Raw genomic sequence first — 16,066 nt, 5'->3', positions numbered from 1 at the left:
TTGAATCCTAAAGCAAAGACCCAACAATTCCTTTAAGGAATAGTCTTTTCCACGATTCTTTGCTTCAAATCAATTGATCCAGGTGACGGCTCTAGATAAGACTCTCTCCAAAAACTCTCTAGGTTAAAAGAAAAGTGAAAGATGGCTCCCCAGGGTTTTCTAATCTTGTTATAGTGAGTATTTATATCCAAAACAAAAAAAAGATTTTCGAAAGATATAGGCTAGCTTCAAATTGTGTAAAACTCTTCATTATTGCTCGTAATTCCATCTAAGTCCTCAAAGACCTACAATATCAAATTATACATAATTAAGCACCAACTTCTTATAATTTATATAAAATTAATAATAATTGAACATGAATTGCATAATAAAATATGAGTATAATATGCCCTTACCAGACGCATGTATAATTACTTTTCTAAAATAAAAAATAAACCCAATATTCTTTTTATTTTTAAAAATGTGCACCGCCTCTCTCCTGACCATTGTTATCAGAACCGGACCGGACCGGCCAGTTCGACCGGTCGGACCGGGAACCGGCACCAAGTCCGGTCCGGTTCGCCTAAAAATCGAAATGGCAGCTTTGAACCGCCGGACCCATTGAACCGGCCGGTTTTAAGCAAAATTTCATTAAACCGGCCGGTTCTATGGGTTTTTATGGGTTTCCTATTTAATGTAAAAATTGGTTGATTGTGTAAGGATTTGAACTCATGACCTCTTGCTTTTCATATTAGCATACTACCAACCAAGCCACCACCACTTTTTTCTTTTAACTCTATTTTTAAGTACTTATTAAAATAAAATATTTATTTTGAAGTAAGAAATATTAAATATAGATACTTTCTTATACTATTGTTATATTTCTTTAAAATCATCATACTTTTATCTTAATTATCATAATTTTTTTAATAATATGAATATTTATTTTATTTTAAATAAACGAGCGGTCCGACCCATCGAACCCCCGGTTGGACCCATAAACCCATGACCCCGTACCCCTTCCGGTTCATCATCCGGTCCGGTTCTGATAACACTGCTCCTGACTGTCTCTCTCCTCCCTGCTCATGGAAGAAATAACTCTCAACGCAGGACCAATGCCTAAAAGCGTGGCCCATGTTCTCTTTACAACAGATTTATTACTCTTTTGGGATTCCTGAATTTGTTTAGCCTTCACCTTTGCTTTTGCTGAACTCAAGCCTTCAACGGCCTGTTCAAGTCCTTAGGTGAAGCCTCCCCATATTGTTCAGTAGCTTGTTGCGTCCATCAAGCTTCATTGGTGGATGGAGGTCCATTTAATGCCGTTATGCTCCACGTCAACAATTAAACGGAATCCGTCAAAACCGATGGACGACGTGTCATATTTGAGACAAAATAGAAACGTGGAGATTTTTTATGTCAAAAATGAAAATTCGTACCAAAATTGAGATAAAAATAAAAATTTGTATTTTTTGGTGTAATTTATCCTAATTTTAAATAGACAATGAATTGAAAAAATATTTTCAACAATTATGATCTCTAATGATTCCTTCTGCTCTCGCTCGAACCGTCTGTATTCAATTTGTAGAAGCCACTGGGGGGAGGCTTCCTTCCCCTGAGGATTTCCTTGGTTGTCCGAGATATAAGATTTCTGTTGTGGCGCAAAGAGCTCTGCCGCCTGCCGAATTACCAAGGCGCGCGCCCCCTCCACCCCACCCCCCCGGCGGAATGTCTCCACTTGGGCTTTGTTTGGAGAATATTAAGGGTGCATTTGGATTCAGAGTTAAAAATAATTTTGATTTTGATTTTGATTTTGATTTTGATTGTAGAAAATGACAAATGAGATGTGATTATAAATTTGACTTGGGAAACATGTATTTTTGTTGTGTAGTGTGTTCAGTTAAAGTTAAAATTAAAATTTTTGACTTGGAAAATGTGTATTTTTGTTGTATAGTGTGTTGAGTTAAAGTTAAAATTAAAATTAAAATTAAAATTTTGTGTTTCTGAATCCAAACAGGGCATAAACTGTTTCTGTTCTTCCATAATGTGCACATTGCAAAAGGAAAAATAACTACCCAAGGGATGCCGAGATGGGAGATGGACTTCCCCGGTGCAGTTAGTTTTATTTTCAGCCGTGTCTCAAGAGGCGTAGCTAAGAGAACGTTATTCTCTTTTGAGGGAGGGTGATTCAGAAATATCTCCCAGCCAGAATGGTCTCTCTAGCCAGCCAAGCAGCCATCACGGAGTGTATATGGGCTACAGTCTCCATTTGGCGGCCGCAAAAAAGGGCAGGAGGGATTGAGTCGGATGCCTCTGTCGTTCAGGTGGGAGGCGGTGGCAATTCCTTTCTTTCACGAAGGCACAACCAGGTGAAATACAATACCAAATGCGCCGGATTGATTGTTCGGAATTTTCAAAACCCATTGCCAATCAGAATTTCCCGCTTTTAGCTCTCCTTTTGACTGTAATCTTATTATGGGCTTCAGGTCTCAAATCCAGCAAATATTTATTCTAATTAGTAATTTGTATGTCATATGAAAATAATATATACATATATATATATATTATATGGTGAAATTAATATCACTTGTCATCAATTCATCGTAAGAAGTACAGAAAAAGAAATCACCTAATTGATTGAATTTGATTTATAACAAGCAAAACAATATTTGTTGCTCGAATCGAAACAGTTTTTCTCTCTGGTCCGGTCCTCTGTCTTTGTGTTGTCTGTCAATTTGAGTTCGGCTTTGGCACCGTCTGCGTCCGCCCATGCTCCATGGTAAATGATATGCCATCTGTCATAGCAAATGGTATGTACATTGCTGCCCGGTGGTGGCATGGCATGCCATGGCATTTGTAATCAATCAATCAGTCAATCAATCAATCGATAATCATAATCATAATCATCTTATATGTTTTAATAATTCTTAGCTAATTATTTTTCAAAAATACGAAAAAGTAAATCTATGTTGTATGTATGTATGTATCGAACAAAGGAATTAATTGCAACCGGCGTTAAAATGGGCAGCAGCTTATTGCCAATCTCCTCATCCAGTGCAGCTGGCTGTGCATATACATATACAAATATAAATATATTACATCTATTTAAACGGTCAATGTTTCATCATTATTATTAAAAAAAGAAAAACAATTTTGGATTTGATCTCACAAAAAATCAAAATTTCTCTCTTTCTGCCAGGTATGTCCTTTCAATTCAATCTCGTCTATTTGTGTTTGTGCACTGTCGTTATTAATTATTATTATATTATCATTATTAATTATTCATATATATTATATTATGTTAAGTTAATATTACTGTTACTATGGGTATGTTATGCTAAGTACTACGTTTGAAAGAGCAGAGGAAGAGGAATTCACTCTGCCTGCCTGACCTGTGCTGTCTGTCTCCCGATCGATCAATGCTATTGCGAGCTCCTCCTCTTCCTCTTCCTCTTCCTCCTCCTCCTCCTCCAGCCCAGCCAGCTCCCTCCCTCCTCTCAGCTCCACAATAAAGATCCAATTTTGAATCCGTTCCTCTCCTTCTCCTTCACTGCCGACTGCGACGGTGTACTTAACCTTTTTCGATCTCCTCCCAAACTACAAGGTAATGTGATTTTCATGCTTCTCCGACTGCAGATCTAGGGTTTTGGAATACCCAATTCGGTGCCAATCTTGTCTGAGTAACCGTTATTCATTGTGTACGTGTGTTGTTGTCAGAGGTTGACATTTTTTTGAGCCGTTTCCTACTGTTTTTCTGTCGTCTGAATTCTCCCTGGAGCTTGGGCTCACGGCTACGGAAAGAGGTGGGCATTTCGCCAGTAGCGTATAAAATTGTGTATCCTTTTATCTATCTATCTATCTATCTATCTATCTATCTATCTATCCATCTGTTATTTATTGAGTCTGCCATCTTGTTTATCATCAATCAATCAATGAATGAATCAATTAATCAATATATCAATCAATCTGTCAATCATTCAGTCAGTCAGTCAAATCTTTTATTTGTTCATATAATTATGTATGAGATGGGTGAGGTGATGTGGATGTGGTTTGGATCTTAGAACAGATCAAGGAGCGTAGCAACTGAAGATGAGTGAGAGCAAGGGCTTCCAGTTGGGTACCATTGGGGCTTTGAGTTTGTCAGTCGTATCCTCTGTCTCCATTGTCATTTGCAACAAGGCTCTCATCAGCACTCTCGGCTTCACTTTCGGTGAGCTCCCTATTCTTTTCTAACTACCCATCCCTTCACCTGAACCATTCCTCTTCCTGCTAATCCTGCTCTGTCCCCATTTTCGTTCGTTATGAGCACACTTGTTTTATTTCAACTTGAGAATAGTATTCTTGTTTCTCCATTAAGTTGTTCTCTTTAGATCCAAGTTTCACGGCTTACCTGCATCAATTCTTTGTTTTCTGATTCGGCTTGCATAATGGTCTGCTCCAGAGTTTACCCTCGTTATCTATGTCCTGATCTGTGTTTGATAACACTACTAACGTAAGCGCATCAGGGAGGTAATGCTTGTCTTATGTGTCCAACCAATGTTCATGATCTACGATACTTTTTCTCCTCAGAGTGGCGGTTCCTCTTTCTTCCAAGGGAAAAAGTTTTAACGTAGGGTCGCCATGTATGATTGTTTGCATTATGTGCTTTTCCTGCAGCTCCCAGTGTTCCACAATAAAGAGTTCGGGCTTAACTTGCTTATCATTTGGATCTCATCAAAATTTAACATTCATCCTCTTTAGCGTTAGGCCAGGAAATGGGCAGGCAGGCAGACATATTTTCATCTGTTCTCAAACCTTACTTCTTGCTTGAGTCACACATGTGGTGTTTCCCATGCCTAGTCTGATATAGTTAATTTGACAGATTTTGGATGTTGAGGCATGTTTTTCCTTGTTTTGAATTCTAGTAACTTAAGTGGTGTGAATGGAATGCCCTTGGGTAGGGGTTGCATGTTGTACAATTTTTGGCATTCATGTTGTTTAATCTCAAAATCTGACTTGTGATAATTACTTGTAACTTCTATACTGGGTTTTACAGCCACAACTTTGACAAGCTGGCATCTTTTGGTCACATTTTGTTCTCTTCATGTGGCATTATGGATGAAATTGTTCGAGCACAAGCCTTTCGATGCAACAGCTGTGATGGGATTTGGGATACTAAATGGAATCTCCATTGGACTTTTAAACCTTAGCTTGGGTTTCAACTCTGTTGGCTTTTATCAGGTAAATTTTTTCTTCCTCCTAGTGATAGTGGGTGGAAATATCGCAAGGCATTCTAAGTTCTACATTTTTTTTGTGCCTGCATTATTCATCTCTTTCTTGAAGGCAGCTGTCATATGGAACTAGATATGCACTACATGTTCTTTCAACGGAGAAGGACTGGCTTTCTTTTTTTCTTTCTTTCTTTCTTTCTTTCTTGTTTGGCCAAAATATTTTGATGACAATCTGATGTTTTGATTTGATATAAAGATACTTGGATTCAAGATTGCCAAAAGAATGACTTGAGTTATTAGGATGACAATGCCAAACTTGTAACCAAAGTGGTCTCTTAGACCCTTACATTCAACTTCTGAATGCACGGCTACTGTGCAGATAATATCTGTTTATATATTGATATTCACTGAAGATGTTCTACATATATGAAATAGACTCAGAATAGCTAATGGCTCATTGAGTAACAAAAATTATATTTCCAATGATGTAGGGTCAAAATTGGATTCGATCAGTACCAATGCAGTTAATCCTATTCTTATTATGGGATATGGACTTAAGGGAATTTTGGTTTCTAACTTTTTATTTCCTGGGTATTTTGTGTCTCAGATGACAAAACTGGCAATTATCCCATGCACTGTTCTTTTGGAGACTCTGTTTTTCAGGAAGCAGTTCAGGTTGGTCTTTTTTATTCTTCTAAGTCTCAAGTAATCAGTTGAAGTTCCCTTTCTTATTTTTGACACAATCATGTGTAAGGTTTTCTTCTCTGAGATTTCAGACTTCATTGTGATCGATTTATGTTTGTTGTGACACTTTGCTGTCCATCTGCAGATTACTGATTTCATACTAAGAGTCAAAAGACAACTGCTTTGTTATTCTTTTGTGCTAACACTTGTATTACTATTTCCAGTAAGAGCGTACAAGGTTCACTTCTGATCCTTCTTGTGGGTGTTGGGATTGCAACTGTTACTGATTTGCAGCTCAATGCCTTGGGTTCTATATTGTCACTGCTTGCTGTTGTCACTACTTGCGTTGCTCAGATTGTATCCTTGGTAGATGTGAACTTATCTATTTAATCTCCTAATTACATCCTGCTTTTCTAGTGAAGTAAATTAGATTTTATCGCACAGAATTTGTTCACAATTTTTTGGGCTATACCTCTGGCGATCAAGATAGTATTGCTTTTTGTGTTAGACCTTGACCATTTCTTTTAGATGACGAATACCATCCAGAAGAAGTTCAAAGTTTCTTCAACGCAGCTCCTGTATCAGTCCTGTCCCTACCAGGCAATAACTTTGTTTGTCATTGGCCCTTTCCTGGATGGTCTCTTGACGAATCAGAATGTCTTTGCTTTTAAATATACCCCTCAAGTGCTGGTGAGATTCAAGACTTTGATCAATCTCTCTCGTGCATAATATGCTGATGATGGAACTGACTTGACTAAATGTCCTATCTTGGCTGCAGTTCTTCATCGTTCTATCCTGCTTGATTTCTGTTTCTGTGAACTTCAGTACCTTTTTGGTCATTGGAAAAACATCTCCAGTAACCTATCAAGTCCTCGGACATCTGAAGACTTGTCTAGTCTTGGCCTTTGGCTACGTGCTGCTGCACGACCCTTTTAGCTGGCGCAATATTTTGGGTATCTTAATTGCTGTAATTGGGATGGTACTCTATTCTTACTACTGCACAGTCGAGAGCCAGCAAAAAGCGAATGAAGTGACCACACAGATGGCCCAGGTACTCCCTCTTGTTGATGCTACATCTTTTCCCTAGAACATGCAAGACGCCCACGTGTATATGGTAGTAGTATTACTAGCATAACGCAGTAATCTAATTTGCTGAAACCATTGGCCCTACTAATGTTTGTAGCCGAAGGAAAGTGAAACGGATCCTCTGATAAGCGTGGAGAATGGAGCCACAATTTTAGGTGATGGTGTTGTAGCAAAAGGCCCGGCATGGAGCTCAAACAAGGACCTGCACGCATAAACTCATCAGATGATATCCTTTTGTTAAGGTTAAGAAGCATTTGCCTGGAAGCAATTTTACCCCTGATGATGGATGCGAAGATGATGCTTTACGAGCAGGTTCTGCTGAGAAACTACTTATAGATTTTTAAGGACTTTGTGTAAAACTCTAGTGTCTGTCTGCAGGAAGGGTTTAAGAGAGATGTAGTTCTATACAACAGCATTTTGGTCCCCTTTTTTTTTGTCTTTTCTTTTCATTAATATATTGTCGTGATAAACAAAATCTTGCTGGAAGAAAAAAAGTAAGATTTGGCTACTTGGAAGAAATATAGGAGATGTGTACTTCCCTAAAATGTCTGCTGTAGTAGATTTTTATTCTTCTGCAAGGTCCGTCTGTTTCGTCATTCAACGCATCTAAGTACTACGTTTGAAAGAGCAGAGGAAGAGGAATTCACTCTGCCTGCCTGCCTGCCTGACCTGTGCTGTCTGTCTCCGGATCGATCAATGCTCTTGCGAGCTCCTCCTCCTCCAGCCCAGCCGGCTCCCTCCCTCCTCTCAGCTCCACAATAAAGATCCAATTTTGAATCCGTTCCTCTCCTTCTCACGCATGCCTTTATGAAATATGAATCTGATTTTGCTTTTCACGCATGCATCCTTGCATTATATGGCAAAGCCACGGTTACGTTATCGAAGCCAGCAGGATTAGAAAGATCTATCGATCAATCTCTCTCTCTCTCTCTCTCTCGCTATCCCTAAATATTGGAATACGGCCTTCGCTTTAAGTTTTCTTGGGTTGGGAGGCCTTGACGGCAAACATCATACTGATACTGCGCTGCCTTATATTACAACGAAGAACAACCCAGCAGTAACATTAATTAACGTAGATTTATGTGTGGAATTCGATAGAAATGATTTGGTCAGTCATTTTGGTCAGTCATTATGACGATGTAACATAATGTAGATGGCATACCACTAGCATGATGGTTTAATAGTTAAGTTTTAAGCGTTCCACTTGAACATTACGAGTTCGAACCTCACTGAGAACGTAAAGCTCGCCACTATATGAGTGTATTATGGGCTGGCGGTGGCCGATTCATAATGCTTGATCCGGTGGATTTTGGACTTAATTCACTAGTGTGCTGGTGGGGTTGTGGTGATCAAGTTGGACTAAGTCTCAACGAGCTATGGCGAAAGGAACATTCTGTAACGGTCAGGTTCCCTTAGTTGAGACAGTTTAATAATCCGACCTAGACTTTTATTTAGCAAAAAAAAACTTAATGTAGATGGCATGCACAAAACTATATGATTGGATAGCTGCCGGCACTGTCTGGGCTGAAGAAGCTCAACAATACATGTCCCACACCATTGGAGAAAAGCTATCAATGACATCTCCTCCTCCATGAGCTACCTGTCGAATAGACAAGGGACCAAAAATAACTTTTCACCAAAAAAAAATAAAAAAGAAAAGAAAAGGAAGGAATGTCCTAAGTTAAACCTATGACTGCAAATTGCTATAGTTTTGTAGTTCATCAAGGGAATAAGCAGATGAGTTTATGCATCAGTCAATTGTTTGGCGAACTTACAAAAATTACTCACCTCAAACGTAGTCAGCGTAAAATATGGAACCAGATATCCTCAAAAGCTCGGATGATGTAGTCGCGGTGTTGGCTCGGGTTCAAGGACAGGTAGCACGCCAGGAGGTCTTCCAAATCCTTGGAAGCCCTTATGTTATGCCCCGTTATCATTTCCTCCATTGAATCCTTGAAATCCCCTTGAGGATCCACTGACAACTTCGCAATTGCGAAGCTGCGGGTGAGATTCTTGTTCGGGAAATTAGAGCATGCGATGGCTGATGATGATGTGCTCTTCCGTGCACGTGCTGCCTGCATCTTCCTGCCTGCTGCAGCTCTAGAAGCGTTGTTTGTACGGAGCTTTATACCTGCGGATGTGCCACTGGTAGATTTCCGGGCTATGTGACCGCGAAAATTTTGGTCTGTCCGAGGCCGAACGCTCTCCTCATCAACCTCGATATAACGAGTGGGTTGATCATGCCGTTTGAAGCCCTCCAACTTGAATGAAGCTCTCCTAATTAGCGTGGCAGCAGCAGTACTGCTCTTGTCATCAGGAGTCGCTCGCCGTGTTGAAATAGGAGGGAGTTTGGGCTCGGGAGTGGCGTCTTGGTCTTTGGGGTTCTTCATCCTGTTCGGGGGGCTAGTGGAGTGTTCATGGTTCATGTCAATGATGATATCTGTAATGGTTGCACAAGGAGGCGGAGGAGGAGGAGGAGAAGAAGAAGAGAAGATTTGGCAGTTGCAGTTGGAGCACGACCGTGATGAGGCTACTTCTAATTCATCATCGGAGGAGGTCGATGAGTTGGGGCCTTCAAGATCAGGGCAGGAGCTGTCATAGTCAGTCGACCCATCGGTGGGAGGAGCAGGAGACGCGAAATAATGATCAGGGGGAGAGCTGTTGAGATCGTCATCAGTCCAGACAGAGCGTCTCCAGTGGGCAGAGATGAGTCTCTGGGGCCGAGGGTTGGGAGATGGCCTATGGACTGTTTTCCTTGCGGACTTTCGCCTGCGAGAAGCTGTCTGAGGGGGATCATGATCATCAGGAGGCGAGTTTACAGGGTACCTGTGGAAGAGTTGCTCGAAGGCAGTTGTGGGCTTGGGAGGTGCAACTCCATAGAAGGAGTGGGAGTAAGAGTAGGCGTGCGCCACAGGGTGGAAACGATGAATGGAATTCCGGGAGGGCGAGGCGGAACAAGCAGAAGCGGGGGCAGAGGCAGAGGAATGAGAGCCATGACTCCGACACTTTTTCATCGTCTTTGTCTTCGTCTTCGTCTTCTTCTTGTTATTGGTTTTGGTTTTGGTGGTCATCTTCTTGGGAGGATTCCGGGTCCTGCTCATGTCTTTGAGCTTGTAAAACCATGCGTTCGGCATCATATCTGATAGCCTGAACTTGTAGTTACCCATCGTCCGAAAAAGTGTTCCCTTCCCTCGAACCTGTGTATAGTTAATTAGTATATGTGAATGTGAGCATATATATATATATATATATAAACTAAAGGACGAATAAATACAGTTCTGGAAGCTTAGCTAGCTAGCTAGTGCTCCTCAGGAAGTTTGAGAGTGAGTGAGGATGATGAAAGTGGAAGGTAATAAATATATGATTGGGCTAGCAGGAGACAAAGGCAAGCAGCGCACACACTCACACACGCACATTTATATATATATATACACTGTTGAAGAGTGAAATGAGATAAATTTCACATCGAAAAAGATCAAGAATATCCATAATATCAAGGATATCCATAATACTAATACACAAACGCACACATTTTGGACCCCCTGATCGAATGAATGAAAGTGAGAAATATGTGTGTATAGCTATAGCTAGCTAGCTAGCAGGAAAAGAACGCAGCTGCAGGGCAGCATATATGGATGATGGATGGATAGGAAAGATGGCATTTTATGCTTTTATGACATGACATAACATAATGATGATATATGAGGGTGGGGGTGGACAGGTGGGGGGCTCTATTGGTCACTTTAATATGTCGATATATGTGGATTGGAAAAATTAAAGGAGAGCTGACTTTGTCCATTGGAATAGTTATGTTGAGAGCTTTCATTGCATTGCATTGCATTGGGTGAGAGATGAGAGCTTCACATATACAGCATACATATACGCGTACATAATCATGAATATGATAGCAAAAGTAAGGCAAATGATATTCCTTACCTTTTCTGATACAATACAAGAAAAAAGCGGAAGGCCCCACATTTTACAAATTGATGGATGATCAATTTAATGTATTATCCAATGAATTGATACTGAATCGATCATTTCATTTAGCTTTAGCTTTAATTAGCTAAGAAGAAATGATGATCATCAGCAAATTAAGCAATACATGTCTGTATCATCTCGATCCATCGATCACCCTCTTCCTTCCTTCATTTGGACAGACTTCTTGGTCGTGGTCGTCATCATATAAAAAGGAACGCCACAACTCAACTGCTGTGTTATATCAAGACTAAATTGCATCCTAGAGATTTAAAAAAGAAAAAAAGAAAATCAACATAAATTACATTACATTAAACAAGAAGTGATTTTAGGTCCCTAACGGACCTTCGGTGGCGAGTCGGGGTGCTTTTCCCCACTCGTGCCACCTTTTTTTTTTTAAAAAAAAAAATTTGTAATAAAATTTGTAATTCTTAAGTATGAAAGAATAATTTTAATCAATCATCAATTTAATTGACTCATTTTCTATTTGCGATATTAAAATGTCCTAATTTTATTTTCGAGAAAAGATAAGGTTAAGTCACCTATTGATTGAGATTAAGCTCTTTGAGTTTGACTCCGCCATGACCATTTAATGAATTTTGAATTCCTACATTGCATGTAAAGTCCATAAGTTAAAATTAACGGGACCTTTTTATGTCTTTTAAATTTTAATATCTTTTTTATTTGGTGGCGAGGTGGGTGATTTTCCTAACCTGCAAGATCCTCCATATTTGTTTAAACATTTTTTAAGTTAAATCTATAATTTTATATAAAAATGTGAAGCTCACTCACTCGCTCAAAGTGTCTTCACGCGTAAGGGTGCGAATCGTGTCGAATGCCAACTCATTCGTGGAGTTTCGCATGCCAACCGTGTCTTCGCAGTTTGGGATATCACTCCCGCCTCTGCCTCTGTAACTCTGTCGTGGATCCCACATTTTCACAAACCCGTAATTGCTCCCGCCTCTGAATTGTCACCGTTGGGCGCTGGTTATCCATCTACGATCGCCCGTCCTCCTTTGGCCCCGCTTCCTTCCCTTGCCTCTTACCTCCTCTTCGGCGGTCGGCCCTCACGAACACCCTCCCCTGGAATCCTCATCTCTCTATCTCGTTCTGTTGATTAGCTTTGTACCCTCACCCCTAACCTTCCCTTCCCCGATCGTTGTCCCTTTGACCGGCCGAAAGTCGCATCGGACATGGTCACTTGAGAACTTCCTTCCAACTGACAACCCCTGCAACTGCAATTGCTACCCTGCCGCCTTGCATACCATTTGGTGCTAGAGATTAGTTTTCTGTCAGGAAGGCCTCGTGATGCATCCTCTCACTCATGTCAATATTGTCTTCGTTGATGTTGCCGCTGACGGTTTGCCCTTTACTTAAAGTTAGGAATGTTGCCGCTCTCCATCTCTTAATTCGGCTACTGTTTCTGCACTGTTTGCCCCTGCTATGCACATATATCCGCGTCCTTCCAAAGCCTTCTCTTCCTAAGAGAAGAATTGTTCATGATCGCTTCATGGCCGTCCTTTTCCAGTTATAACACATTATTCGAGTCGAAGGGAGATGTTCAGTTTTCCTTGAAAGAGATAGAGAGAGAATAAGATGTTCGGTTTGTTGGTTCAATTGGACATTTAAGCTGCTACGGTATTTTTTACTGCTATAATTAGTTACTGTTCATTCATCATTCGATCCATGTTGTTGCTTGGGCCATCACAAGCGTTTCCTTTTTCAGCTCATCAAGAAATCTGCTTGTTTTGCTGCATTTTTTTTCTTTTGGTTCCAAGGGAGGTGTTTTGTTGCAGATTTTAATATATTCTCATAGCGGACAGAGTTAAACCATGTTGAATTGTTGAACTGAAGTAGGTCTGTAATCCGCAGTCCTTATACATGATACCTTGGGATACAGATTGAATGATTTTTTTTCTATTTGTTGCATCCATATGGTGTGAGATGATTGCTAACTTTATAATTGCCTTGGTCATCTTGCATATTTGATCGAAGGGCTGGGTTTGAGCACTAGTTTTTGCTCTCGTCATCTGGTTGCCGAGTCACGTAATCATTTCGCCCATTGACTCGTCGAAGAAAAAGATGAGGAGCATGTATATCAGTGGTATATCTGGTAATTATAATCACCCCATAGTAATATATATTTTTTTATCCAAAATCGAGTCAATAAGAAGCAAATCTTCTTAGCTAGGGGCAGTAGTCAGACGGGAGCCCTCACTACTGGATTCTGTTGGCGAAGAAGATCGTGAAGAAGCATGAAGAAGTTGAAGAGGACACAAAGTGATCACAAGATCGCTGTTAAGTTATCTGTTTTGCTATTGTGGTATGAACTGATTACCAAGTGATGAATGCATTTGTGCCCTCCTTCTCAGCAAAGACCTACAGGATTCATGAATGGCAATGGCCAAGAAGAACTGACCCGCGAGCTGATGAAATCAGGAGGTTAGCATCAGCCGTAACACTGGTACTTGAGATGTAAAGTTCTGGACCCCTCACAAGTCTGGTACATTTTTCATCTTCAAGTGCTTGAAAATGTCTTAAGAGACAGAAAGGTAAAGGTTCATTGGAATAAAGCCATTTGGTTTGCTGGGTATCTCCCAAAAAGCCTCATTCACATGTTGGTTAGCCATCTTAGGTTGGGCAGGAAATATCGACTATGAGAATCAGGGATCATTATGGTGTCTACTGTTTGCGAATTTTGTGGAGATGGTACAGAGACTAGGGACCATTTTCAGTTGCCGAGTTATTCGAGATTTGTGGCTTCATGTCCCCAGCAGAGTGCATATTGATAAACTAGTGCAGGACTGTACTTCGGAGATCTAATGGGTAATGAGCTTGAAGGGTCGGAAATTAGACTCAATTGGATTGAAGTTGCTCGAGTCAGTCTATATATACGTTATATGGCTTGAGAGGAATGCCCGGATTTTTCAAAAGAAGGTGTCAAGCTCTGGTTTGATAGATACTAAGAATTATAGATACTGTTAAGTTTAAAGTTTTGTCCCTGCTTGGTGTATCTTTTAAACTAGATAGTACGTTAATGAGTTTTGCTGTGAATTTGTATATTCCCCTCCTGTACGTATCCAATTATATTGAATAAAGTCTGCCCATTTATCGAAAATAATGCAAAGCAATTTACTTCATTGAGTTAGCTCTGCACTCTTGTTTCATGTGCTTTGAATGTCTTGCTTAGCAGTAAGCATTCACTAGATTTCGTGTTGATGTCCTCATTGTAGCTGCATCATTATGCCGTAAGCTGTGTACTATGTTAATACTCGATGAATTCTTTATATCATGGATTTTCGGGATTGATTCTTTTTGCTCATGTACATCGGCCAAGGTCACCGACTATGTTGACGATAATGAGAGTTCATTTTTGTTGATATTGTCGCCTTTGTTATTGAGCATAATGGTTAAGATGTACTACGGGATGGAAGACATATTACATCATGATGTAATATAAGATATATGCTTCATGATTCAAGGGAACCGCAACTCTTCACTCTTGATATTTTCTTTTATTCATTGATAATTGTCATTATTTGACATTGGCCCACACCATATGTGCACTCTTATATGGCATCACTCATCTTAAAATTCTGAACTGGAAAAAAGTATAAAGTTTATATATCAAAATTACGTTTTTTAAATTAATGGAGATTATATATATAGACCATCCATAGATATACATACACGTGCAACGTACGTAGACTTCTGACTAGTAAATATAAAAAGTATATTTAAAATTAATAACAAATTTAAAGGGCCTTTTCTTATTTGTGATATTAAAAAATTGCTAATTCTAACTCAATGAAACGACAAGTAAAATTCGTCCACTTAAAATTAATTGGACCACTAGTATATTTATTTATTTATATTAAATATTAATTTTCTTTTAGATTTTCATTGGAGAATTACAACGGAATGAAACAATATATAATCAAGTGAATTAAACGAATGAATTTAGTCCTCTTATGATTAAGTTTCATGAATGGTTTATGTCCAGCCATGTTCCTACGCGGTAATGGCGGCCATTGCAATTGTCTTGTCATGCAGTTGGACGAAGATCGGAATTCGACGAACACATTATGGCGGGATGCAAATTTATTGAATGGTAATAAGATTGTGGAAATGAAATGAGATGGTTGCAATAAGGCTCAACATATTTTAAAGATGATGAATGTCATCGTCAATGACAACTTTCGGTGAACGAACAACTGCCTTTCTTTCTTCGGTTGTCTGCCAAAAAAAAAATTCGAGGAAGAATAACTTCCTCGATTTAACTTCCCAAAAATATGAAAAGTTAGTTTTTTATGACATCACTATTCCTAAAATTATGGAATTAAAAAGTAAATTAAATTTAGGAAAAAGATATAAAAAAATATGAAAAATACAATTTTTATAAACGTCATCTACCTCTAACCGCCATTTACAATTACTCGATGTTATCCCACCACTTAAATTTGCTTAAGCGGATTACAGAATTGACTAAGGCCAATATATAAATATATAAACTTATTAGTTTTTCAACTAAGTCATCTTCATCAGTGCTTTTGTTTTTCCGTCCCAAAGAAATTTATATTGTTAAGACTATTTATAACACAAATGAACTCTGACGGACATTCCGATTAGCTCAGCCAATATAAATAAACAAAATAAGAGTTAGTTTTATTCCAAATACTTGTTTTTATCAGATGGCCGTCATCATTGTTGCATTCATCAACGACTAAGACTATAAACATGAATAGAATATGAAGGTTGGCCTTGGCAAGTCATTCAATCAACCAAAATCAATATTGCTCGAAGTCTTTAACAATTATTCACCGTTATCCATTCAATTAAATTTACTTAAGCGAATTATAGAATTAGCATATGCATTATATAAATATACGAGCTTATTTTTTCATCAGGTTTCGCTCCACTAATGCTTTTGTTTTTCCTCGTGAAAAAATTTATATTCCTAAGACTATTTATAGCATAAATGAGCTGTAGTAGACAAGACAATTAGTTTGACCCAATAATAGAAAGCAGTTTTAGAAAGAAAAATTAATTCAATAAATAAACGAAATATCCTTAAAAATATCAATTCACTGAAAAAAGTTACAAAATATCCATTATCATTAATGAATAAGATA

General features: G+C 39.0%; 2 protein-coding genes and 1 long non-coding RNA gene across 7 annotated transcripts; 2 read left to right on the top strand and 1 right to left on the bottom strand.

Annotated features, from left to right (window-relative positions):
- Window positions 1-3,297: 3,297 nt before the first annotated feature.
- Window positions 3,298-7,501, top strand: LOC116200229 (UDP-xylose transporter 3). 4 transcript variants are annotated; one of them, XM_031531029.1, is made up of 9 exons: window positions 3,298-3,580; window positions 3,694-3,779; window positions 4,043-4,186; window positions 5,012-5,196; window positions 5,794-5,861; window positions 6,095-6,227; window positions 6,399-6,560; window positions 6,649-6,921; window positions 7,054-7,501. In XM_031531029.1, exons 3-9 carry the CDS (start codon window positions 4,066-4,068, stop codon window positions 7,168-7,170), a joined length of 1,059 nt encoding a protein of 352 aa, XP_031386889.1. In that variant the 5' UTR covers window positions 3,298-3,580; window positions 3,694-3,779; window positions 4,043-4,065; the 3' UTR covers window positions 7,171-7,501. The 4 variants fall into 4 exon arrangements, with proteins under 4 accessions (XP_031386889.1, XP_031386891.1, XP_031386893.1 ...); XM_031531031.1 differs by having other exon boundaries at window positions 4,038-4,186; XM_031531033.1 differs by lacking the exon at window positions 3,694-3,779 and having other exon boundaries at window positions 4,038-4,186.
- A 659-nt stretch (window positions 7,502-8,160) lies between these two features.
- On the bottom strand, window positions 8,161-10,532 carry LOC116200228 (transcription repressor OFP2-like). 2 transcript variants are annotated; one of them, XM_031531028.1, is made up of 2 exons: window positions 8,745-10,532; window positions 8,161-8,552 (listed from the first exon to the last, which is right to left on the bottom strand). In XM_031531028.1, the coding sequence occupies exon 1, from the start codon at window positions 10,121-10,123 to the stop codon at window positions 8,756-8,758; it is 1,368 nt and encodes a 455-aa protein (XP_031386888.1). In that variant the 5' UTR covers window positions 10,124-10,532; the 3' UTR covers window positions 8,161-8,552; window positions 8,745-8,755. The 2 variants fall into 2 exon arrangements, with proteins under 2 accessions (XP_031386888.1, XP_031386886.1); XM_031531026.1 differs by having other exon boundaries at window positions 8,161-8,556; window positions 8,745-10,529.
- A 1,213-nt stretch (window positions 10,533-11,745) lies between these two features.
- On the top strand, window positions 11,746-14,052 carry LOC116201599. Its single transcript, XR_004155905.1, has 2 exons — window positions 11,746-13,047; window positions 13,122-14,052. It is a non-coding gene; the product is annotated as an uncharacterized LOC116201599 (long non-coding RNA).
- Window positions 14,053-16,066: the final 2,014 nt, after the last annotated feature.

This window comes from Punica granatum, chromosome 3, assembly GCF_007655135.1.
Source record: "Punica granatum isolate Tunisia-2019 chromosome 3, ASM765513v2, whole genome shotgun sequence".
NCBI lineage: Eukaryota > Viridiplantae > Streptophyta > Magnoliopsida > Myrtales > Lythraceae > Punica > Punica granatum.
Note: the sequence above shows the minus strand (reverse complement) of the source record. Positions and strands in the feature narration are given on the sequence as shown.